Raw genomic sequence first — 26534 nt, forward strand, 5'->3', positions numbered from 1 at the left:
AGAAATAGATACAGCTTTGTGGTTCATACTTTATTTACAAACACCTTTGAGTGGGTCAGTACAACCAGTTGTAAAATCTTTTTTCTTGATTAAAGAACCAAAACAAAAGCAGAAATATTGCAATTCGCAAAATATACCCAATTATTGGCAGAATTCCATGGCTGCAGGTTATCCCCCTGATTTCAGTGCCCATCCTTCTGTGCCCAGGATACATAATAAAATAAAACAAATGGAAACTCCTCTCTTTATAAGGGGAAATGTTGATAGGTTGCTTTTTTCTGTAATATTGATTTTTCTGAGCACAACCCTTTGTAACAAAAAAACATCTCAAGAAAGTCTTTGGCTGCACACCCCAGTCAATGAGACTTAGTCCCATTAGTGGGAAAAAAGACATAACCATCTAGGCAGTGTCTCTTCAAGTACAGAAGCAGCTGTTGGAAGACAGGATCAACAATCTCATCTCTTACTCCAACTAGTCAGAGGTTTTGACCAAGTGTGTTGGGCTTAACAACAGTTTGTTTAAAAAACCCCAATGAATTGTAAAGGAAATTGGAACTGTGAATAACTTTGATTTAGGAAATAAAGAAGACCATTTCGGACTGTGACTGTGACTGAATCCTTAATGGAGATAGGCACTCAGGAGCCACTGGGAGCTTTCTACATTGGCATGATGGAGGAAAATATCCCATGATATACATTAATTGTGTATTGGGTTTGCATGACCAGAGAGGTTCTGGCTGATGAAGGCACACAAGGATAGTTAATGCTAGACTGGCTTGCACTCAGACATTTTTGTAATCAGTATATTTGGAGGAGAAACATCAGAAATGTCTTAATTCTTCAAAATTACTTTCTGGATTTGATGATCTTGGAGGTATTTTCCAGCCCTAATGATTCTATGATTCTAAACAAATGGCATCATTTTTAGGGCCTCTGAATGCAACAGAGCAGATGTGTAGCTCATTGAAGATCATCCATGCAAAGAAATCAGTACACAAGTTGTAGAAGAATGCAGGTGTTCTTTCAAAAGCCTTCTCCTTTGATGCTAAATACTCTAACATGTGATGGAAAGTGGGCACAAATGGCTCAGACTGAGCCTGTTGCTCAGTGGAGAAAAATTTTAAGCAAGAAAAGATGAAGCCCCCTCCCAAACTGCCCTTTCCTCAGAACACAACATCCTCAGCAGACCTAGCAGAGACTAGGTCTTCCTAGGACTTCCAGCCCAAAAAAACTCCTTTGTTGCCTCCTTTTAGGAAAAAAATGAGTGGGAATGGGTTCCTGAACACACCACACACAGGCAGGGTCAAGTTTCAGGCTGAGAAAGGTTGCCCAGAGAAGTTGTGGATGCCCCATCCCTGGTCAGGCCCAGGCTGGATGATCCTTGGAGCAACCTGGTCCAGTCAAAGGTGCTCCCGTCCACAGCAGGGGGTGGGATGAGATGATCTTTGAGGTCTCTCCCAGCCCATTCCAGGATTCTGTGATTCCTGCTAATTCACCCAGGCATTGAAGTGCCCCTGATGCCAGACCTGGGGTTAAGCACAGACACATCAGGGTACTGCTGCTGCAGGCAACCAGGGTAAGGACATTTGTCTGTGGCACATGTCCCCTGAGTGTTACCTGAGGTAGAGAAAATATGCATCACCTCCTGCAGATCCTGCCAGGATCGTGAGCAGGGACTGGCTCTGAGCATCAAGGAAACCCAGTCATTCCAAAAAACACCATTTATCTCCCCAAGACACTTAATCACAGGGAGAAAAAATAAACCTACGCAGACTCTAACAAACAGAAGTATTGCACAAAGAATCTTTTAGTATTGCACAAAGGTCCTTCAGGCTTGGTATTTAAAGACTTCCATGTGGAAGCTGTTACCAGCCCACCTGCAGCTTTGGCTGGGTCAGCCCCACTGTACATCCATCCCAAAAAGCAAGAGGGGCTGAGCTATGGAGAGTCACCACACAGGACTGATTTGGGCTAAACTGCTTTGTGGCTGGATCCGTGTCCCCACCTTCTGGAAGTATACTGGATTTGGATTCCAGAAATAAGTTTACTGCATGGGAAATGTGATCCATCCTATTCTGCATGGTTTGCCGAAGCAGCAGCCATCTGCTGGGGTTTAGAGAAGGCTGAGGAACACAGGATGTTTGCTTTCGTTCAGAGGTGCCGTGGATGTGCCTCGTGTGAGCAGACTTGTCACAATCCTAATAGAACAACTGGGACATCACACTCAAGAGGAAAGCTTGCCTTACGGGGTAAAATTAAACTTGAGCAAGATGGAAAGCACTACAAATATACATGCACACATGCATATACATAATCATTTAAGTAAAGGTCAGCAGAAAACAGGCCAGACAGAAATTCCAAGCAAATGCAGCGCTAACTTGGAGACTGAATTAAATGCTTTCTGAGGTGTTTTATGGAAACCAAAGAAAGAATCTACAAAAGGTAAGATAAAGAATGGTCCAGTTGCAAAATAAATGTACATGGCAAAATTACAAGATGAGATTAATTCAGATAAACTCTCCCACGGGGGATTTGGGATTACTGACAGAACTGAAATGTGGGTGTGGATTCACAGCGTGAATCCAAGACTTCCGAGGACGAGACAAGAGGCATTCCCTTATCACTGGCAGTGATCATCAAGGCCACATAAGAGACTTGAGAGGGAACTGGGCTCAGGTGTCTGCAGCTGCAGGAAAATGTCATCCCCAATGAGAGTAACTCCGAGCTGCTGTGAATGTTAGCCACAACGGGGAAACATTCCCACGGGAGTGCAGAGGATGCAAGCAGCATTCTGCCAATGCAGGAGGAGAACGAATCCAAGGAGTAACCAAAGATGCAGATGGAGACGCTGGCAAACAGCATGAGCAGCAGCTAAGGTTGTTTTTGCCAACAAGGGAAAAAGTTAAGTACAGTAAATCAAATAAAATTAAACATGCAGCAACAATGGATGCCCCACTTTTCTCTGCAAATGTCTTTTACCCTTTTTTCCCCAGGAGGTAATGAGGATTTCTGTAAATCTCTGTTGAAAGCAGACAACCTTGCTTATATTTCTGTCTAATGGCTTGAGAAAGTAGAGAATTTTCAGGTGGCAAATATTTTTGCAACTAAAATAAAACAAAAATTTCTACATACATGGCATTGAGGTTGAAATATCCTGTAGATGATCACCAGCAGGACTAACACTACTGGTATTTTTTGTAAAGAAACAATTTGAATGGGATGATAGGCACTGCATGAAAGCTTGGGTGAGTGTATTTGTCAGAATTCTGTCAATTTGTCTAAAGCAAAGCAGTGAGTTGCAGTGGGGAACAGGGGACAAGTTAAATTACTTACATGGATGGATTAAACCAGTTTGCTGAGTTGCAATGGTACCAGGAATTATGAAAAAAAGTCTCCAAAGTGTATTCACTGTCATGTATTAGAATGGTAGTGTGTAACTTCCTGTAACATCCCAAAGAAAAATCACTGGGTCACACTGGGAGAAGGCCTGAGGTGGGTTTCAGTGGGGGTGGAATTACATTGGATGCGATCGGAACAGTTTGAATGAAATTCTGGATCAAAACCAGTGTACTTTGGAGGAAAGTTGAGTAACTCAGAAAGGATGCTTTACGTAGAAGATGAAAAAAACCTATTTTCACATCTTCCAGGATGTGACTTACATAATATTTTAAGATTCTGAATGAAGCTGCAGTGAGTTTTCAAGAAGGAACCCAAGATCGTAATATGAATTTGACCTAGGCATAAATCAGAGAAAAGACAAAAACCTACATTTCAGAATTGTACTCAAGCAGGCATTAAACAGCATTTCCCTGGAGTATCTCACACACATGCTACAAGATGGTGATAAAATTTCAAGAACAAAAGGCTCTACAGAGATTATGGAACTAAAAAAATGTCTTAACAGCCTGTCATTAAAACCCAGTAATGGCAAGAAACTATAATTATTCTAAAACAAACTTGCTGGGAAGTGCTTGTCTGAAGGGCTCTCATTAGCCATTTGTGTACTAAAAGCTTTTAGTATTAGAATTTCAGTGTCTAGTGCATTTTTGATGGACTTTAACACACAAAGTACAGGTGCACCCCTGTAGAATTGCAGTTAGAAATGAGTCTGCTCCAAGGTAGGAGCTCACCTAGAAAGGCACATATTAGAACTAAACATGACTCAGAAGCACACAACTCTCTAAAACACTTCTTTATTTATCTGTATTTGAGCTGAAATGGCTCATGTGGGAGCTACAATTTATTTGGATGTACTAAATATAGCCTAAGACGAATTTTCCAGGTGTCCTTCTGGTGCTACTTGGTGCCCCAGCAAACTGGTTTTAACTTCTCCTTGCTTCTTCTTAAAAAGGGAAATCTCAACTCTGTTTTTGATCAGCTCTTACTCAATCCTTGGCTATTGATTCTTGCTATAAATTCTTCCAGGTCCCACCTGACACTGGATAATGTTGAAAATTCCCCAAGTGTGGGGACTGCACAGCATGCCAAAGAAGCCACTCAATAATGGTAATATGCCAAATATTACCACATCACAGATTTTATATTGGCTCAAATTCTTCTGTATTTACTGAGCTATCTTACCCTAAATCTGGTGTCTAGACTTCTCTATAGAGCAGATTTTTAAAGCTGATAGTGGTGCATTTTTATTATTAGACTGGCTTCTCCACTCATTAATGTGTTGTATGTGTCATGTATGTTGTAATTAAGGCAGCCCATTAAAGTACAAGGACAATTTAATCTCCTTGGTGCCCTTGAGCATCTGGTTTTTAAAATTTTGCTTTATTGAACCTGTTCAAACCTTTTGCCTCTCTAACAGGATGTGGAAGCTTGCAATATTCCATCTTGCCAGGTAACACAAGAACAAATAATACAAAGCAGTTTTGATAAATAAGTCACTCATTCACCAATGGAGCAGTGCCGGCTCCACTGAAGATCTTGACAAACCTCTGTTAAATTCAGCATGAAGTTTTTTAAATTCTGAGATCAAGACCACCAGTGTGTGAATCCCCTCCTTCTGTAGGGATTGTACCAAGCCATCTTATTTCTTGGTTTTCTCTAAATGACACAGAGATAAAGATAAGGAAGGATGCACAATGGATTTGTACAGTGGTATAAGGATATTTCCTGTTTATTTGCTATTCTTTTCCTAACCTTGGCATCCACATCTCTTTTGGCCATCAGGAACAGGAGAGGCTTTAATGCTGTTCCTTTTCAGGGATTCCTAAAAATCAGTTCTATCAGTGTGCTCCTTTAAAGTGAGACAGCCTCATCTCTTCAACCAAGTTTTTAAACTTCCAGCACTTGCACAGAACACCAGTTTTGTTCTTGTTCCAGTTATCTATTTTTGTGTGGTCTGCTTAGTCAGGAGATTATTTAGGTGTTTCTTTGCTATGTTCTGTCTAAATCGAATCAATTTCTGCCTTTTTCTAGGATTTATAGCTTTTGGATTTCAGCTCCAGTTCCTGTCTCACATGAAGTCAGTTCTTACTGGTCATTTATAGGGTATCTGAAATTCCTGTACAGGGTCATGACAGAACTACAACCTCCTTATTCACGTAATTTTTCTCAGGCAAAATTATCCTATTTGTTTAATCCTGACAGTGGATGACGGAAGACTCTAGAAAATGCTCCTATAACCTTTCTTTTTCCATCCTTCCCATTTTGGCAGTATTCCTACGTATCTATTCATTCCTACTGCAAAACTTGGAACCCATTCAGACTTGTATTTTAAACTTAAGGGCTGCTAGACCCCCTCTGATGTTAAGCATTCCTTACAATGCTGAGCTGAGCAACTGACTATAGAACACTTTCATTTGCCTTAATTTGAAAAATTAAAAAGGATCTAATAGGTTAAAGCTGTACCACAAAATAGAGATAAAGCAGGTTAAAAAAATACAACATGAATACTTGTTTTTCTCTTTTACAACAAAGAGAACAAGATTATCTGTCTCAGCCTTGTCCATCCTCAGGGTCTCTGTGCTTGCAGAAAAATCCAAGAGTTTTATCAACTGCTGCTGTGATCACGAGAGATGCACCAAGCTTGGGAGGGAGCTGGTAGTTCTTCAATGGAGACTGGGAAGTGCTACAGTTCACACACTTTCTGGGCACCTTCACCACACACACACACACAGGTATTTTACTCATCTGTTCTCTCCAGGGTGTGCAGTGGCAGGTAGGAAGCTGGGCCACAGCAGAAGGTGCTCACCTGAAGAGGATGGTTTTATGGCAGTGTATATACTAGTTTGTAACACATTAAATGCAGAGATAACTGAGGAGACAGAACCAAGGAATGGGTTGGGTTGAGAGAGACCTGAAAGATCATCTTGTTCCAACCCACCCTGCCATGGGCAGGGACACCTTCCACTAGGCCAGGTTGTTCCAAGCCCCATCCAACTTGGCCTTGAACACTGCCAGGGATGGGGCATCCACAGCTTCTCTGGGCAACCTGTGCCAGCACCCTCACAGTAAAGAATTTTTTCGCAATACGTAATCTCAACGTACTCTCAGTTTGAAGCCATTCCCCCTTGTCCTGCCACTACACGCTCTTCAAAAAATTCCTCTCCATCTTTCTTGTAGGCTCCCTTCAGGTACTTGAAGGAGACTTGATCACAAAGCAAGGAGCAGAAGCCGAGCTCATTTCACTTGGGACTCAGACATCCCCCATCGGCACAGGGGACCACGTAACACACGTGGCTGTTTCCAGGCAGTTTCAGGTGCCAGAGGCTGCTCTGTGGGTGCTGCCCTGGGACAAGGGGGAGCACCAGAACCTTCTGAGGCAGTTGTAGGTGACAGTTGAGGAGGGCAGGGACAGCTGGGGAGGGGAGTTGGCCCAGCAGTGCAGCGCAAAGCCCAAGGAGGGCAAGAGGTAAACAGGCAGCGAAGGAAAGCGAACAAAGAATTCAGAAAACTTGGCTTAAAGGAGTGCCCGGGGCCTGGAGGCAAGTTAAGACGCTGGGGGAGGGGAACAAAGAAGGAACAAACCCATGAATTGGGGAATAAGTGAGAGCAGTGTTGTGCTGGAGGAGGCAGCTAGCCAGCTGCCGAGGCAAGCAAGCTCCTACTTATCTTGCCATGTTGACTACAGAAACAGACTTCAAATGACGCAGTGTCTATAAACAGAGAGGAAGAATTAGTTCCCATTCTGGTAGTTGTGTCTATGACCCTAAAATGCTTACCCCACACGCAGCAGGAATTCAGTTCCTAAGGGCACCGACAGTGCCATCTCACAGCGGATACAAGGAGGAGCAGGAGGAAGGAGTAACAAGCACTTGCTTACGATTAGAGAAACGTGGTATGGCAATTGCAAACACTGCCTAAAAGCCACACCATTCCTCCCCAAAACCAAAAACATGAATCAGGAGTCAACTGCAGGGTAAAGAGACTTAAGTAGAATGCTTTCTTGTTACATGTGAATTGGATTCAAAAGTAAACAAAAAAAAAAAATCTCAGATTGTACCCTTTCAATCACAGTGATGGAGCAGGACAGTTACTTTGATGTGGCATTCCACTGTGTTCATTTTTGTTAAAAGATGCACCAGAAAAGCCTTGTTCACATGCTGATTTGCCTCTTCAAACAGCTCTGCTGCTTCCTCCATAACAGTTGCTCTTGCTGGTCTTTTTCCTGATGGTCTGAATAATTAGTTCTCTGGGGAGATCAAGTCTTTTCTTGCTTCCTAGTATTGGAACAGGGAATATCGGGACTAATCCCATGGTACTCTGATAATGCTCCTTTTGACATACAGGAGATCCTTTATGGAGCATTACGTGATCTTTCCTGTAGACAAACACATGTCACATGTGCCAGGTGAAACAAGCTCCAGCTAGATCCATTTATGTTTATCACTCAATACAGCAGGACTTCCACAGTGCTATCTCTGCAGCAATCCTGTTTGATAAGCTGCTCTGCAAAGAGCAGAATGCCAATGTGGATGAGAGCTCCGTATTCCTGCCTGGGTGGCCATAACAGATGGTCTATAGTGGAACTCCAATCACACAAAAAAAAGTGAAGTGGCACAAATCTGAGTCACTGGTACAAAAATCTCTGTTCTGGAGGGCTCTTGACTGCTGTTCCGACTGTCTGGGTGCTAAAAAGCAGAGCTGAACTGGTGAGGAGCTGGCCCTGAAAATTCCTTTCCAGCTATTTTTAAAAAGCCCTTTTGTAAGAGAGTGAGGCAGTGTAACTTTTTAAAAGGATAGGCTTGTCTTGTACCTTTGATAGAAATGGAGAAATACTGGTTAAAAGAATTTATTGTTGCCTGTAGATCTTCAGGATGGACTGCAGGTACTGAATGTGCACATATTTTTATATAGATGCTCACACACTTGCATGGGAAATGTTGGTCATGTGAACTTTTATCTGACAAAAATTAATCTTTATTCTTGCAAATTGGTATTACATGTATTTATACAAACACATACATAAACATATACAGATACACATCTATGTAAAACACTTGTAGTACTCAGTTCTTCTCCATCTCTGCTTGGGATTCACGTAACCATTTTCAAAGTAGCAATTTTTACAAAATACAGGCGAAACAGAGAATGGGAGAAGGACAAGTAACAATGCCCCTTTGAAACATCAGCAGTTTTACATTCATATCTTATGTTGTGCTCTGAAATCTCATCACAGATGAGGACTTCACAGATTAAAGTAGAAAAAAGAAAGCGACCAGGCGATAAATGGGAAGCCTACTCCATAAAATCTGATGGCCATGGGATAAAGAAAAGGTAAGATTTCTGTTTATTCCCTGATAAAGCCTGTATTTTTTCCTGAATTGTTACTGTCCAAACATTACCCGATATAAAACACACCATAAAAATGCTTTACACAGCCAAAATGGACCAAACAGACCACATGATGACCATCTAAGAAACAAATTAGCTGAATGCATTATTTACCAGCCTGTTCAGCTGTACTGAAGAACTAATTCTGTAGCTATTACACAAAGTCACACTGAAGAGTAAAAACATCTGTGTGCACTGGACAGTGGACTTGGACAGCAGTGTTGATTTTTATCCCTTCTATGGCAGTTATTTTAATAGATACCCACATCACAGGCTTCAGTTTTAGATTTTTTAGTGTTTCACAAAGATGGATTAGTCCCATACTAGGAAAACTGAAGTACAATCATGTAAAATTACTTGCTCAACTGCACCTAAAGTGCCAGTGTAGCCATCAGGCTGTGCTAGAACCTCCTTTCTGCAGAGTGTGCTGCCAGTACCTCTATAAGCTGCTCATTGCACTGTTCAGATCAAAAGCAGCACACAGGACAGTGAATAGAACTGAGGAATTCTGAGCTAACAGAATTAAGCACAGGTAACAGCAAAACATATACAAATACAGGTTCTGTCCCTCACTAATGGGAAGTTACACTGTTTTTGCCAAATTTTACCTTATATTGGTATAACCCCAACCTACATTCTTTGTTATCCACCCTTGTTTGCATTTAGATTATTTTAGCTGGCTTGGTTTAAGCAAATTTAAAGTGTCTACAAATACATACAAATCTCTCTTCTAAATTTAGAGTTACACAACCCTTCTGTAAGTGTGGCACAGTTCAATCTTAGTTTTGCTTTTTAAAATACAATTCTTCCGAGAAGTACAATCGATTTACAAAGGATGATAAATTCTACAGTTCTCTGACTTAACATCATGTGGAATTTCATTTTAAAAGATGTCTTGACTGCTTGATTATAAAATAAAAATGAAGGCATAGCATTAGGGCTGTTGCAGGAAATAATTTCTCAAGCAGCATTACTGTCTACTTGAGGGAGAAATAACTGGCTTGGGAGGTCAGCAGAAATGGATGCGGGGGTAAAACAGGTCAGCAAGATTGTGAATAGATCAGACTGACTCAAAAGCATTTGTACTGGCACGTGTAAATAGGAATGGGATCTGTGAGAGGCAGCACAGCAGATGCTGGCGTTGTTGAGGCCTTAATTGTAGTAATGTCCAGTCTTGGGTGCTACAATTTAAAAAAAAAGATGTGAATGATTTTGAGATGACACAGGGAGAAGAAATAAGCATCTTAAAAGGTTTAAACTATGCCACACCAGGAAGGATTGAAAGGAAGTGAAATTGCTTTGACTATAGGTAAATAAAAAATAGGGGAGACATATATCTTAAGATACGAAGAGGCATTTTGAGAGATGAGAGGCAAAACCGCTCACATCCATTACAGTTATACTGCAGTGGCCAAGAGCTTTTCACCAGTGTTCCAGGTTCCTCAGTGGGAGCTGGACCAGGGAACTGGCTGAAAATTAGCAATTTTGAAAGTAGTTTGACAACAGCTTAAATCACTTTAAATCAAGTCTGACACAGTCTCACTTCCTCTGTTACGCCAAAAGCTGAGTCAGGAAGCTGAGTGGGACAACAACTAGATATCGTTTGCAGGATTAGTAATGTTGAGAGGATTCAGTACCTGCACAAACAGGAGGGATGTGACTGACCCACCAAAGCAACCAGCTTTCAAACTGCCTTTGAGCTCATTTCCCAAAAAAACGTCAGAGGGACTTGGTCGTATCAACACAGGAGGGCTGCTGCTCATAGACGTCAACTTTTTTTTCCTGCCAGAAATACAGGTCAAGCGGTGGAGCCTATTTTAAAGCATAACATTCATATTAACACCATTTACAGAATCACACAATCAGTTATGTTGGAAGAGACCTCTGACATAAAATCCAACCTATGACTCCACACCACCTCGTCAACCAGACCATGGCACATCCAGTCTTTCCTTGAACACCTCCAGGGACAGTAACTCCACCACCTCCATGGGCAGCCTGTTCCAATGTCTAATCACCCTTCCTGTGCAGAAATTCTTTCTAATATCCAACCTAAACCTCCCCTGGCTCAGCAGGGATGTTCCCTGACATCCCATACTGTGTCCCTTTATCCTGTCACTTTTCTGAGAGAGAACAAACTAAGCCCTGGCTACAACCTCCTTTCAGGGATTTGCAGAGCACTAAAATCACCCCTGAGCCTCCTCTTCTCCAGACAAAACATCCCCTGCTCCCTCAGCTGCTCCTCATAGGACTTGTGTGCTCCAGACCCTTTCCCAGCTTCATTACCCTGTAGCCATTAGATGTATTTTGGGAAAACCTCCAACAAAACCAAACAAACCAAAACCAACAAACACCAAGCCATCGGGTAGATAAATTTAAACAAAATTTATGGTATTTAACCATACTATCTACAAGCAGTCGTTGAGCTGGTCCCTGATTTCAAGTATATATATTTGGGGGATGAAAAAAAAAGGCGATGCAGACAGCGATCACACACTGGGCTAAGAAACCCAAGGGTGCAGCAGGGAGGAGCGAGGGGCTGCAGCCGCCGCTTCCCAAAGGAGGGAACTGCCAGGTCGGTCCCTCCGGCTGCACCCAGCGCGGCCCCTCGTCCGCAGCCCGCCCCGGGAAGCGGCTCGGTGCCCCCCGAGAGGCTCCGACAGGGCTTTACCTCAGCCTGAGCGCGGTTTTCCCTCAGCAGCGCCGGGTTTTACAGCTCAGCCGACGGGCCCCGCCGCTCTCCCGGGCGAGGGATGCGAGCGACGCGCGGACGAGAGAAGCGAGGGATGCGCGGGGCTGCGGGGCCGCGCTGCCGGGGGAGGGGGCGGCCCTTTCCCGGCGGTCCCGGCGGCCAAGGCGGCTCCGGGCGCCACTGAGGCGGCGCGTCCCGGCGGCGGCTCCGGTGGGCGGTCGGGGGCGGTCCGCGGGCGGGGGGCGGTGGCAGCAGCGCGCTCGGTTGTGAGCGAGAGCGAGTGCGTGCGAGCGAGTGCCATGGCTGGAGCCCGCTGAGAGCCACAATAGGAGCGAGACCCCGACGCCCACCGGGACCCCCCGCTCTCTCTCCCCCGCGCCAGCCGCCGGCGGAACAGCAGCGCTCCCCGCCCTGCCCGGCACTGCCCCCCTCCGCGCCCGCCGCTCCCCCTCGGCTCGGCTCGGCTCCCTCCCGCCTCGCAGGGCCCTTCTCCGGGAATGTGAAGAGGCAGCAGCACCGCAGGCAGCGGGGAGTGCACGGGACTGAGCGGAGCCGCCCGCGCCTGAACCCGCCGCCGACGCCGCCCTGCGCCGGGGAGGCCGCGCTGCCGCCGCCGCCGAGGCCGAGGCCTACAGGGCTCCTGCGCCGCCGCGGCAGCGACCGAGCCCGGCGAGAACCGCACTCGGGCCGCCGCCGCCGCCAGGCATCGGCCGCGCTCCGCCAAGGCCGCCGCCGCCTCCCTCCGTCTCCGGCTTCTCTACCAGGAGCGTCAAGGTAACTCCATCGCCGGCCCGGCGGTGCGGGAGGAGGCGCGGGGGGCTGCGGGAGGACATGTTCCAGCTGCGGAGATCCCGTCTGGAAATGACAGCCGAGAGCGGATAATTGCGCCTCTGCTCCCTTCCCCGCCGATATCCGTCGGTATTTTCAGTTCACCCCCCCCACCCCCGCCCCCGGGACCGGCGGATCTGATGAGCGTGGCTTCGTATTTACCAAAATACTCGGGGAATAGAGCGGAGGAAGCAGGGAGCGGTGGCCGGGTTTGCAGCTTTCCCCCTCGCACACAATAAATAATCTCGGGCTTTATTCCCCCCGCCCCCTCTCCCCCCACTGTTGGTGGAAACAGAGTATTTCCCTATGATAGTGTATGCAGGGCAGCGAATGTTCATTTGGAGAGACGAAAAAAAGATCAGTGTTTACTGTAAGGTTGTTAGGCTGGATGTAGTCTTGTTGAATTAGAATTAGATTTTAATAATTTATAAAGCAGGTTAGGGAAACTGTTACTAAATTTACAGCAGAGAAGTGTCAGTAAAGCGCCTTGCTGACACAATGATCCTGCAGTTTAAGTGATCTACTTTAGTCGCTGTCCATTATTATTATTTTTTTTTTTTTTTTTGCAATTTAATTTGGAGAGAGCATGCAAACATTTCTGCAGGAATGGTTACACTTTAATGATGCACATGATGAGAAGGGGAAGCTTTCTGATGAGATGAAATAGGGCCAAACCGATTCACGTTTAGGGAATATATTTTTGCTGATATTTTCGGAATTTGGTTTATGTAACAGGTAACTTTGTGTGTTTTTTGGCGGACTGTTGAAATCTTAGAAGTGGGTTACTAAAGTACAAGGCATTCTATTCCAGTTTATCTCACTTTTTTATTTATTAATCTTTGCTGGGGCCTGAATGCCCTGGTGATGGTGGCATTTTTTTTTTCGCCCAGATGATAAACAGGACCAGTTTAAGGTACGGGTTCATGTTGCTGATAGTATATTATATTTAGAAAGCCTAAGCTGGTAGTGAAAGAATACCTCAGGAGAAATCAAAAAGATGGAATAAGGGTTTTTCATTATTGTAATGCCAGCTGCACAGTTCAGCTTCTGGGTGCTGCACATGCTTCCTTGAAGAAGCTATGGAGTTTATTCTCCATTTTTGATAGATTTAGTGTACCTATATGTAATTTTGCATTAAATAGTTCTTATCTTCTGGAGCTTGTTTACACTCTTGCAACAAAGCATGCTTTCGAAAGCTTTTCTTACAAAAGACAAACCCAAATAATGCCTGTTTCAGTGGATTTAGTAACCTGTGAAGCACATGAGTAACCAGATATTTCAGTAAAAATAATAAGTACTCGAAAGTGTTCTGTATGTTGTGGAATCAACTTCTTGTAGCACACGAGTCACTTTGGTAATTGAAGTCAACAGACACTGGGGATGAGTAATGCTTTCCAAGGACATGTTCTAAGACCCTGATCCTGCTTACGTCGATGCTTAACTCTGCACGAGTGTCTGTCCTGGCCGAAATCAACAGGGCTGCTCTCGTTAATGGTCATGTCATTAATGCAGATGAGGCTGCTGATTTCAGTGGAGCTGCACATGCTGGTGAAGTTAACTGTGCACCGAGCTGCTTGTAACGTGTAGGCCTGAATTCCTCCTGTCTCCTTTCCCTTGAGTATTACTCATGTATTTCATCAGGCTCTGATGGGCCTTTTTAACAGACAGGACCAGACTGGTAAATAAATTAGCTGGGTGCATTAATTCAGTGTTTGCTAGTGGTACAGAATCAGCTACAGGAGTACCACCAAGGCAGGTTTTGTAGGAAGAAGCAATGCCTATTGCTTAGGCCAGCTGAAGTTGGGAAACACACAAACTTTTGCTTGCAGAAGCCTTTTTTGGCTCTCTGCCTCTCCTTGCAAACCTTGCCTGTCTCATGCCCTTAGAGCACTTACCACACTGCTAGTCGTCCAGAAATGCCAGGACATGGAATAACTACATATAAAGGGACTCACAGGAAGATAACTGAGTATTTCTGAATGGAGAATAAAGAAGTAATATGTACAATTTGTCAGTGTTAGTGAAATTGTGAAACATAGCAGTGCTTTTTACTATACTTTATTGAATTTCTATAAAATCCTGTATGTAGGTGTGGCAAATAAATGGAATTTTTGTTTTGTCTTGTGTTTTTTGTCCTGTGCATGTGAGTGACCTTAACACCAAAAAACCATCTGTACCTTTTTGTGTATCCATTCTTTAGCATGCATGGTCCTTCGCAGAGTGAGTTGAAATGACTTCATCCCAAAGAATACATAATTTAAAGTTACAGCCAGGTCTACAGGTGTACGAAGTTCTGTTCTGACAAAGTTTTGAATGCAGTGATGTCAGCATTAAGTCTGAAATTTTTGGCAAATGGGAGACACAGATGAAAAAGTAGGCAAGAGGAATTACTACCCTAATAATTAAGTTCCATTAAGTTTATTCCATCCGTAAGATGGGTTAGATCTCTTAACAGTTTATCTGTGTGAGTTGTCAACAGGAGAGTAGTGCAGAAAGAAGATATTTGGAAAATTTGGGTTAATCTTTACCTGTTTCACTCATTTGGAATACATTTTTAACTTGTGCTTTCCTTCAGTAGGGATATGTCCTCAGCACCAACTACTCCTCCATCAGTGGATAAAGTAGACGGATTTTCTCGGAAGTCCGTCAGAAAAGCCAGACAGAAGAGGTCACAAAGCTCCTCCCAGTTTAGGTCTCAGGGCAAGCCTATCGAGTTAACTCCCCTGCCTCTGCTAAAAGGTAAGATCAAACACTTTTTTTTAATAAATAAAACAATTTTTGCTCTGCAGCCAATTTCTAAAATCCAAGTATTCTGTCATCAGAAATTGCAGGGAAATTTCGCCAGCATTGAGAATTGTTTCATGCCAAAAATATATGTATTTAAACTCTACAAAATATTTTATCTGTGACTTGAGGGTGTGGTAATTGTTTGCAATACTTTTGAAAGTTTTAAATGCTGATGTTAACCTGTACCATGACTTGAGTCTTCAAGGCACTCAGGCTTTGCTTGAGAGTGTTTTGGTTTGTGATTCCTCAGCAGCTGACATAAATCAGCAGTAATTTTGGTAAGGGTAAATGGACTCGTGAGCAAAAGGAAGCTGGTTTTTAGTATCTTTCCTTGGTGTGTGCATCTGCACCCTGTGACAGTGGTGCCAACTGCAGCCCCCACAGCAAGAGAGGAGGTGGGATCCCCTCTCATACCATTTGTGCATGGATAGCTCCCAGGTCCTGCCTTCTGCTGGATTTTGAAATGGAAAGGTCCCGTGAGCTGCAGCCTCCTGGGGAAAAGATGCTGCCAATCTGGTCTTAGGCAAGGCCCTACTGTTTTGAGAGCTTGCATATCCCAACTCTGGTACAGTTTCTCCTGGCATATTTAACCTCTAATTTGAGAGGGAAAATAATGATCCAGCATACTACTCTTAAAAGGATGCCAATATCTCTGTGATATCTTGAATGCTTCCCCTGAATTCTAGTTGTCACTGAATTTCGGTACAAATCCAGGGGTCAAAAGCACCTCTCAGAATGTCTGTCTGGTGAGGAAGGGGAAATCACCTTTCAGAAGTCTTCAACACTAGCTTCTCAAATGATTTATTCTGTGTATTTTTTTCATTGCTATTCTTCATTTCTGCTGTAAGTAGTGAAAATAGGCATGGCTGGTGCTGATAATCCTGGAAAATAGGAAGTTTAATAGGTTTAATCCTCTGTCCCTTTTCTTCCTTTTTGGGCAAGTATATTTTCCATATTCTCTCATCTACCTTGTTTGACAAATTTGTTAATCAGAGTATTGAAATATGTAATAAATGTGGAACTGCACTTTGTTAGTTCTCAACCCCACTTCATACGGATACAGTAGTTGCAAAAAAACACCCCCCAAAAACCCTAAACCAGCCTCCCAAAAAATCTCTCACCTTAATGTGTGTCTTTAAATTTAATTAAAAGTAGGATTCCAGTATTAGTTCTAGTGGAGTTGTCATTAAAATATTGTGGGCTTCTTTCTGTGGGCTCCCTGTAAGAATGCACAAATGGAATATCCTGAGTCAAAGGAAAGGTGCACCCAGCCCCCCTGCACTGTGCCTGGTGGGGACTGACTTGGATTCAGTATTGTTCAGTTTAGGGTTGGTTGGTGCCACTGGATTTGACTTTGTAGCCTGCAGTGAATATTCTTTGTGATTCTTTGGGTGATCCTGTGCACGGCCAGGAGTTGGACTTCAAGGATCCTGTGGGTTCCTTTCAACTCAGGATATTCTATGATTCTATGAATTTTTTTTTTTCCTCTTTGTTGTTGAACTCTTTGTTGTTTTGTGACAATATGATAAAGTAATAAATACTTCTTTGTAATAATTTTAAAGCTCAGTTTTACACTTTCCCAGGTAATTTTCGATATGCAGGTTATTTTATACCAGTTGCTGCGCTTCAGAAGGTGACTGGAGTTTATCCTTTGGCTTAAGTGATGGGATTAGTGCAAAACATTGAGATTTATATTTGTACAAATGAAGAAATTGATGTTGTAATTATTTCACTCTTATTTTGTAGTCCCATTCAGGGAGTAAACCAGGCATGGGCACAAGCATAAGTAAAACAGTGAGAACCTGGAGTTGCAGAAACACAGGCGTGTCCAGGTGCTTAATTTGACTACTGTAGCCAGTCCTGAGGATTGAGATATAAAACTATAATACAACAAACAGATGGGGAGCAGAGTGTGTTGGTGAGACATTTATGATTAGTGTCATAATGAGTTATAGTGGTCCAGCTTCAAATTAAGAATCAAATCCTGCAAGTTAGTTTTCCCTCTTTGCCTTAATGCGGATTCCCAGAGGTGCGGGGATCTACCTGTGCAGATTAATTTGTAGGATTTGGGCCTAACAGTCTATCTAAACAGCAGTGGCATGAAGAGACACTGGCAGCTAAAAATCATGCTGCTGTTTGGAAATATTCTTGACCTACATTAATATTTGTAACATTCAGGATTGTTAAGTCTGGAAGAAGCGAGGAAATTATTTTCTCCTGTGTTTTTCATACTTTCCTTGACCAATTTAATGAAAGTCCTGATTTTTTTTTAACTCTTAGGTTTACACTTGCCTTTAAACAAGTGACCAGTCCTATTACTTCTGTCCAGTAGCCATATGATTTCCAGTTTTATCCTGGAAAATTTTGTCTTTTAAACCAAGATAGAGAAGAGATACCAGCAAAATAGCTTTTTAAAGTCTCACAAAACTGAACTTAGTTTGGAGATGTACAATTGATAAGCTTCCTGGTTTGGGTAAATTTCAAGTTTAATTAAGCCTCTTCAGAACTATTTCAGTATGGGAAATTTTTCGAGGACAGACCTCAAATTCATATTCATCAGGTGTATTTCATATTCATGGTGGAGCAGTTTTGCTTACAAAAACATAACATGCTATGCTCCCTTCTGTTTTGTTTTGTTTTGTTGGTTTTTTTGTGAATATATTGCATACTGACATTGGCAGTCTGCCTTATCTCAAACAGCACTTTACGGCCTTCAGTATCTTCTGTGATTACAAGAATCAAGTATGCAGAAAACTGGGTAACTGCTTGGTCCATTCCTTGCAAGTTTTTATACTCTGCCTGTCACCATAATGATTTGAGCACCTTCCAGTAGTGTATTAAGTGACGTGACTACACATCTGTCACATCTTATCTGTTCTCCTTCCTTTCCCTGGGGGCAGAGTCACATATAATGCAATGGCTTGTTTTGGTAGTGTTTTAATGCAGTCTGTTGCCTTCTGTGAGCATACAAGCCTGTATTGCAAAAACAGATAGGTAAGTCAGCCTTGTTGTTGTTCATTTGGCAATAAAAATATTTTGGGAAAGAAAAATAGAAGAGATGCTATGTTTTGATGCTGTGTGCAAGTCTGAAGGATAAGCTGCTTTTTAGGAAATGTTGTAAGAACAACTGGAATTTTCAGTATTGCTCATTTCAGAAAAAAAATAGAGGAATGAAGTTGTTGCTCTTGTATTTTTTAAAAAAAGTGTATGTATGGCATCAGTTTGTAAACAAACATTTAATGTATTTAGAAAGTAAGGTGTTGTTTCTGAGGCTCTGCTGGGCTGAGTTCAGGCTTTCAAAAGGCACAAGTCAAAAAACTGCCTAGAGTAAAGACTTAAATTTTTAGATGGTTTCATTGTATTTTTTTATGGCGTTGTGACTAAATCTCATTTGAAGTTATCTTTGTAAATATGGCTAATATATATAGTGTCCAATATAATGCTTTAAACCCAGTGTTTTCTCCTTTGTTTCAAGCGTAGAGGAATGGGATGAGAAGTGCACATGGGAGTTGTGATACAACTGCATTTTGCATAGGTGTGCTCTTCTGTATGTTTCTCACATGCATTTTTTGGAAGGTTGCATGCTTTTCCCTGCTGTATCCTGCAGTGCATGATGGATTTTGGCTTTACTTTGAAGAAGCTGTTGATATCACCCAGGCTGACAGGTGCCTTGAGTAACTGGCTTGTGGCAGAGCAGTCCTGGTGAAGGGTCCTTTTGTGGGATTGAGCACTTCCATCTGAGTGCCCTAGTCAGATCCTTCCCAGGTTTGCTAGCCAGGTTTGTGGTGTGCCTGAAATCGTGTTTGTTCTGTAGAGGAAAATAGGATTGTAGATACATTGGATAGGTGTATTATTTATTGGAGGGCTATTTTGCTTTCATTTTGTATGGCTGCTCTTTTTACTTAGAAGTCTCTAGAGGTGGATCAGCAGGAGTGCAATGTTAGAAAGCATTTGGCTGGAAAAAGAGTATATTGTAGTGCTGGACATATGAAACAGAGCAATTTCAGTATTACCTGCAAAAGGGGGAGGGGGAGTTCATTTGTGTTTCTGCCTGGTGTCTGTAGAGGTAGAGGAGTGTTCAGAGGATGAAAACATACATATAGATGATTAAAAACATCATGGGCCTTATGAATGCACATTTAGCATCCTGAGAAATGGCACAGAAAGCTTGCATGTAACCCACAGCATCGCACCACCCCCCTTGCCCTCGTTACAAATACAGAAGTTAGGCAAAGCAAACCATACAAAAGCGAGACTGTTAATTGTTAAATCATTTGTATCCCATTTTTGTAATTCAAGGTGTGTTTTCGTTCCCGTCATCCTTCTACATTTTCCAATGATTTAATATAATTAGTGTAGGTTACTTTCATGTTCTCTGCAACTATTGTATGTTTTTGTTGAAAACATTTCAAAGTATGATTTTTATTTTTAGATTATTTTTCCTCCTTAAAATAAGCGCTCAGAGCAGAAGTTCTCTGTCAACAATACCAATTGCTTTGCTACCTCGGTATTATGAAGTTTATTGAGCTTCTAATACATTTATCAGATAGTTTCCATGGCATTAAAGAATTGGTGTAGTGGCAACAAAAGAGCATTGCATAGTCAAAAAAGGAAAAATCTCTTTCCACTTGCTATTTGCTTTTGATCATTAAATTATTTCCCTATAGCTGAGATTTTATTATAAGCTTTTCTTATGAGTCTTATCTATAGGTCAAATGTTGAAGTTCCTAAATAGTAAAAAATCCAAACAATTTGAAAAGACTCTTGACTGAGAACTGCAAGATGTGCACCTTCTTGTTCAAATGAGGTTACTTTTGAATTTTTAAAATATTCCTTTATCCTAACAAAGTCTGGCCTTTTCAGACCTATAGATGCCACCTAAAACTGTTCATATGGCAAATAGTTATGATTTGAATTGTAGAAGAAGAAAGAGCTTCTGTTTTCTGTGGGCTTCTATGGGAGCTGCCTGTTTATCTTGTCTATGCTGCTCTTCATTTGAGAAATTTGGAATGTTTTACAGATATCAGTTATAGAAATATCAGTAAACTGTTAATAAGATCACTAAGCTAAATGCTTTCTCCTAATATATAAACAGGAATTTAGGGTCATAGTGGTTATGATTTCCCAAAATAAAATTCAGCTTTATTTACAGAATTAGAAATAGATCTTAGGACTCCTAATTTATTGCATGGAAGAAACACTGGAACTTGGTTTGTGCTGCACGTACATAATCAGTGATGAATCTTGGAACTACTTCTACGAATTTTGTGCCCATTCTGGTTGATATAAATCTGGACTTAATAGGCCATCTCTGTATAAGATTTGGGAACAGGGCCACAATCTCAAAAGGAAGGACTTAGCCCATTTAGTATTTCTTTTATGAATATGTACGATGTTGTAGTCATAAGTAATAAATTTCTTCACTTTCTTTGTGCTCTTGTCAGTAGGTTTTTGACTATACACTTTCATTTTAATTTGTTAACATTCGTTGGTTGTAGAGTATTTTTTTTCCAGTAATCTTGAAGGTTTCTGGTTGTTTCTAAAAAGTATTTGATTGATGGTGTTTTAGAAAGGCCAATACACTAATTACATTCTGGCCTTTTTTTTTTTTTTTTTTTTCTTTTGGTTGCTTGTTACTGTCTCCAGCATTTGGAAGAATGTAGTTTTGTAGGGCAACATTTGTAGAGAATGGGCAGGCTTAGAAATGCTGACTTCAAGTTAAGTGAAAGAAATACCCTCCCATCTTAACTTTCTTTAACTTAACTATCTTTCCTTGAGTGAAAGTGTAGTTGGTGAGGAATTCTCTCAGCTTTACCCCCTATCTTCAAATGTTTCCAGTCAGTGCTCTGCATTCATTTCTGAGTCTCTCCAGGACTGGCAGTTTTCCTATGGTCAGGATAGTGGCGGGTTATTTTTTCTTTTTTTGGGGGAAGGTCGTTTTGTTTTGTTTTGCTTTACTTTGCTTTTGAAGCCTCCAGTGTAATTGTTTTACTTCCGGAATTTCTCAGTCTGGCTTCTGGAAGTGTTCAATGATGATGATTCCCACCTTTTCCTTTTCTTTCTTTTTTTTTTTTAATAATTTTTAAAGTGAAGTAATTTGTAATGACATAAAACATCTTTCTGTATTATTCACAAGACTGAGTCTAAAACTGGATAATTTTCTGCAGGATGTTTAGACTTTATCATAGAATCACAGAGTCACAGAATGGTTTGGGTTGGAAGGGACCTTAAAGATCATCTCATTCCAACCCCCTGCCATGGACAGGGACACCTTCCACAGACCAGGTTGCTCAGAGCCCCATCCAATCTGGCCATAATCCTGAAAAACTTTTGGTTTCGGTCTACTTGTACAGTATGTCTTTATAACATTTCCCATTAATACTTATCTCTCTAATAATATTGCCATTTTCCTTTCTGTGCCCAACTGTAGCCCTATGGGTCTGTAATAAAACCTCCTGTTTCTGTAATAAGTACCTCCTTTATATTCCTTTCCTGAAGTACCTTCAACAAATACAAGTTCTGGTTCAGCCAAGCAATTATTTCTGTATAGTGCACATGATTGTTGAAGTATAGTGCTGCCTTTATAATTGATTATGTTATGGAGCTTTACTGTTGGGAAAGAGCACATTTTCCATATCTCTGGAATTATGTGTGTATTTATCTGTGTTTGTGTATAATACATGTGTAGAATATATCTATATATATAAATAAGCTATAGATATATTTAATGTCTTATATAAAGTTTACATTTTGAGTTTATTTAATTTTCTCTTCTGTTTTTAAAATGGGATATTGCTTCTACTGGTAGAGCTTTATAGTAAGGCAGCAGTCCTTTCACATTCATCCATTGTAAGCTACTGCCTCCTTGAGAAAAGAGCACTTTCATTAATGCTTTCTGGGGAGTGGGAGGAGGACACACAACTATTTTTAGGTTCAGGGTAACTACCTTTCACCTACAGTTTTTTCATTCAAGTTATTACTGTTTCTTTGGCTTAATCAGGCAAAAATCCTTAGTAACAGAGGAGAGGACTTGGGGAGTTCAGTGAGTTTTGGTAGGGTGGGTATTTATGGATTACTGTGATCTTGGTAACTGTATAATTCACAAGCATCAGCAAATGGGCACGCTTTGCTTCATAAAAGGTTAAGGTAAACCCATTGGAAAAATTCTAGAATCTTCTTCCAGCAGGATCTGATTCCTCTTCCTTTGAAACCTCCCTGGTTGTTTCAGTCTGGTTGCAGGTGCAGTGACAGGAGGGTTTTTTCTGGTGGCAAAACTTCTTTGAGAAGTTCTCGAGCCAAGTGCAGCCTCTCATCTGCTGAGACAAGTGTCTGTGGGGCCACAGTGTAAAACAGATTGTTAGAAACATTCCACCTCCTTCTGATTTTAGTGATGTGCTTGATCCTGTGTCCTCTCAAACAGTAATTCAGCAGATCTGAAATGCTGGTGGATATTCATGTAGGGTTGATAGTTTCTGTGTCTGTGGTTTTCTGCTTAAAGTAAAAAATAGTGCAGCTACAGTCTGAGGATCTTAATCAAGCATTTCAAAAGATAAGGCAGCTGTCCAAAGAATGAGTGTAAAATACTTTTCTGCCCTTAGTTATTGTAAACTTCATCTGTTTTCAACGAAGTCTTGAAGTCAGACTAAAAGGGGATCAGGAGTAATAATCATCCACGGTTATGGAAGGTTTTTCAGCAGTAATTTTTTCTAATTGTTATATTAAACAAATCTAAGAGTATGTATATTTTCAAAATTATACATGTCAGTATTCGTGTATTTTTGAATTTCCTGTATGAAGTTTATTTTTCAAGTCACAATATGTCTGATATTAACTATTTTTTTTGCTTGAAAACAAAGTATATAAGATTTTATTTTAAAACACTTCAACATTTTTAATACATTTTATTAAAAAGGATCATTATTTTGTATTTATTCCCTTTATTGGTGTTTACTGCTGTCTTCCTTTCCAATATGTATGACAGATTCTTAACTGTGGTATTTTCCTTGTGTGTGAAGTGCAAGGTCCTTCCTGTAGCATCTGCAAGAATCTGAGGCAGAGAAGGAAGATAACATAGCAGAGTTGCTGTAACTGGTTAAATGGGCAGAAAGCAAAAAAGTGAAATGGATCGTTTCTGGGTAGCTTCCTAAAAGAAAAATTAGAATATCAGATTGCTGTAAAGTCTGTTTTACATTGTTGGACATGGTGCCAGCTCTTCTGTAACAGCAGCTTCTTGTGTTCCCCGAGCTGAAGAGCTTGTTTTAATACCTTAATGTTGGACTTCAGAACTGACTGAGTTAGAAGAGATGTGGAGACAAGCAGTCTGCTGTTAGGATTACAAAAGTTTGTGCATAATTAGGGTGTTTCTAAAGATTTTTATGAATTGAAAAAGGTGTATCTCCTGCAAATCATGAATTGCAGATTCAGCTGTCCTTACTTGATGGTATTTTGTAGGAGCTGAAGTAAACCATCAGTGGTATCTCAGGGGTGATAAATAAATGCTGACTCCTGTGTGCCCCTGCTGGTAAAAGTAACAGTTTGAGAACTTGACTGCCAGTAGGAGATACAATAAAGCACTTAGTTACAGCAATTTTTATTCTGAAAAATCAGGTACCATCATGAAGAATAAGGTTAAGTTGAAATTGTGTGTTGTTTGGAGAAGTTCTTTGCTGTCAGATTTTGATTAAAACAATGAAATGAATGTAAGTTGCATGGTTATCCATTTTATGCTTTTCATTGTGAAGGGTGGCTGGGCATGAATGTAGTTTGGGTAATGGAGGAAGCATTTCTTTGAATATTTTTTTATCATAAGGTTAAGGAGATCTGTCATTAGAATTGTTAGTGAGTTTCTAACTCTTTGAGGAGTATCAGAAAAAATGTTTAGTGTCATTAAGAAGAAGTATCTGTAGTTTGTGTTGGATGTGGTCTGTAGTTTTCTGTGGGATTCCTGGAAGGTTTTCAGGAAGCTTTAGGGATACCTTGTGTGTAATGTATCTTTTCATAGTGCTCGTGATATATCTACCTAGTCTGAGTTGTGCTTTTGTTTTTTGGGATTTCTGTGCTTCTTTGCAGTGTCATGAGTTTAGTGTTGTTATGACTTCCTTGGCTTTTTTTTTTTTTGCATGTGCTTGTACTGAAGTTGTATTTTCAAGTTTTACAATGTAGGTGATAGCGAATTTGTTTGTTGCTTTCAATGCTTTCGTCATATAGATTATGGTGCAAAGGAAATCTACTGCAAGTTAAATTTCTCATATTACACATTGATACTGTGGATAATCAGAAACTGAGGGAAGGATGATTTCAGATTTTAGAGGAATTAAATGTTTTTATTTTTCCTTTATATTACCCAGTAGGATGTACTGTGAATGCATAAACTTTTGTTAGTTTTCTTGGCATGTTTCACTCACGTGCTCTCCACTTTCACATTCCAACAGCAGGACGTAGATGTTATATGCAGTCTCTGTATAAATTAAAAAGCCTATTTAGTGTTTTCTGATTTCACGTAAGGTTAACTGCTCAAAACTGTTTATAGAGAATATGTTTTCCCATCTATGTGGAAACAAAAATGCAAAAGATGGCGATTACAGCTGAGACAGTACTTGAATCAAAGCTGTAGAGGACAAAACTTACTTGTTGAATATTGTCAGTGTTACCAAGGGAGAGTAAATTTGGCAGCTTGCTCTCTTGGTGTTTTCAAATAACATTTTTGGGATAGCTTTTTGAAGAAGTTGAGGTGGTACTGTGTCATCTTGGTTCTCCTTTACTTTCCCTTTATTTCACCCAGCCCATACTTCTCCTGTTTTCTTCTTTGCATGTTCCTTATCACTGCCTTCCTTACTCCCACTTCTTTTTCTTCTTGCACCCTCTGATGGCTATGATTATGTATTTTTCCACACGAGGGTGATAAAACTCGCATGTCCCAGGTGCAGGGGATTGCAGAGGTTATTGACAAACTCAATAAAATAAAATTAGCTGTATTTATACAGAAAAATATAGTCTGCTCATCTTCAGCTCCATCCATGTGTTACAGTGGTTGGTTGTGTGCACTTCTGGAGACAAGACTAGACCTGTCAGGGCTGAGATCCACCCTGGGAAGAACACACTAGCTCCATCCTGCCTCTGTTGCAGTAATCAGACCTTGTTGCAAGACAGTCTTTCATAGCTGTTATTCATGCAATAATTTTCTTTTCCTTTCTCCCCCATGCACTCTTGTGAGTATTTCTTGCTTTTTTCCCCCCTCTCCTGCTTGTTAGGAAACAAAACCTTCTTCTTCACCAGTCCTAAGAAACTGCAGTGGTTGAAATTTCTACTCATCTTCAAAAAGTGCAGAAGGGATGAAAAGGTGAGGCAGAGAGAGAGAAAAATAGCCACTGCTGCGATTTGTGTTTAATAGGAAATCTTAGTAAAAATCTCTATCTGTTTTTGACTAAACCCAGACTTGTAAAAGTATTTTACTCAGGACTAGATGCTGCTCCAGTTTCTCTTTTTAGGACTAGGAAGGATGATGGAAATAAGTGGTTATTAGTCCCTCTGACAAGAGCAGCTCCAAAATTGTGTGCCTTAAGTGATGGAGACTGTTACTAGAGTTCTGGCACCTGGGCTTGGCTCTTGGAACAGAAGTGTGGTGTGGTTGGATGACAAAGATATGGGAGCCAGATCCATTATATATGTGGGAGAGGGTTGGGATGCAGGGCTTTTTAGAAGATCTTCAAGAAGAAGTCAGCATTTCAGGGTGGTTGTTAGCCTGTATTTTGGATACCATAATCTCAGAAGAAGTGTCCATTGCTGTAAATTGCTTTAGTATATGGTCTGAGCTGCCAGATTAAATCTCTTTAGTCACAAGTAAAAAGAGCTGCTGTGAGTCTCCTAATATTAGAGAAATGAGCAAATGAGTTCTATACTGTGGGTTAGGCATAAGCCAGGCAGTGAAAAAGCTCCTGGAAAAATTCTAAACACTTCATTGCCATGAGTCAGCGGGAATCATGGCAAGGAAGGAGAGAGGAGCAAAGTACTTGAGGTTATGTTTACTCCATTCTCCCATTAACTGTGAAATTCCAGGTCACAGAGTGAAATTTCTCACTCTTCTTTAATTTCAGGAAGAACAAACATGTGTCCCAAGTAATAAATAAAACAGATTCTGTCTTTTTCTTAAAAGCCACAGAATCAATGATCTTGTCAGAATCTCTCTTTTAATATTTTGTCTCTTTTTAACTGTAGGAGATTCCAGTGGCAAGAGAAATGTGTTGAATTTCTCAGGACAAGTCTGTTCCTCTTCCTGTTCTTTCACTGTCCTGTTTGTCCCTAACTACCACATCCATAATGTGCTCAGTCAAGTTCAACAAACAGCATTTGAAGCTCTTTCTTCATGGGCAAGAAGGGCTGAGTTTAAGCTTTGGTTCAGGTATCCCATAATCTCAAGTGGGACAGAATTTTCCAGTTAACG

At 41.2% G+C, this 26534-nt stretch overlaps 1 protein-coding gene and 1 long non-coding RNA gene across 4 annotated transcripts in view; one reads left to right on the forward strand and one right to left on the reverse strand.

The window, feature by feature from the left end:
* Positions 1 to 8355: 8355 nt before the first annotated feature.
* LOC121673943 lies at positions 8356 to 11618 on the reverse strand. Its single transcript, XR_006019372.1, has 2 exons — positions 10425 to 11618; positions 8356 to 9968 (listed from the first exon to the last, which is right to left on the reverse strand). It is a non-coding gene; the product is annotated as an uncharacterized LOC121673943 (long non-coding RNA).
* Positions 11619 to 11699: 81 nt separating this feature from the next.
* The window catches only part of PPP2R5E (protein phosphatase 2 regulatory subunit B'epsilon), a 74175-nt gene continuing 59340 nt past the window's right edge, over positions 11700 to 26534 (forward strand). The window contains exons 1-2 of one of the 3 annotated variants that reach the window (XM_042047817.1): positions 11700 to 12253; positions 14883 to 15046. In XM_042047817.1, the coding sequence (XP_041903751.1) occupies positions 14890 to 15046 (157 nt within the window). In that variant the 5' untranslated portion in view covers positions 11700 to 12253; positions 14883 to 14889. Of the gene's footprint in view, positions 12254 to 14882; positions 15047 to 26534 lie in introns of those variants that run through there. The other 2 variants (XM_042047816.1, XM_042047815.1) reach the window with 2 other exon arrangements.

Source organism: Corvus kubaryi, unplaced genomic scaffold (assembly GCF_017639235.1).
Source record: "Corvus kubaryi isolate FWS band 111438036 unplaced genomic scaffold, C.kubaryi_AGA036_p1.0 66, whole genome shotgun sequence".
In the NCBI taxonomy this organism is placed as follows: Eukaryota; Metazoa; Chordata; class Aves; order Passeriformes; family Corvidae; genus Corvus; species Corvus kubaryi.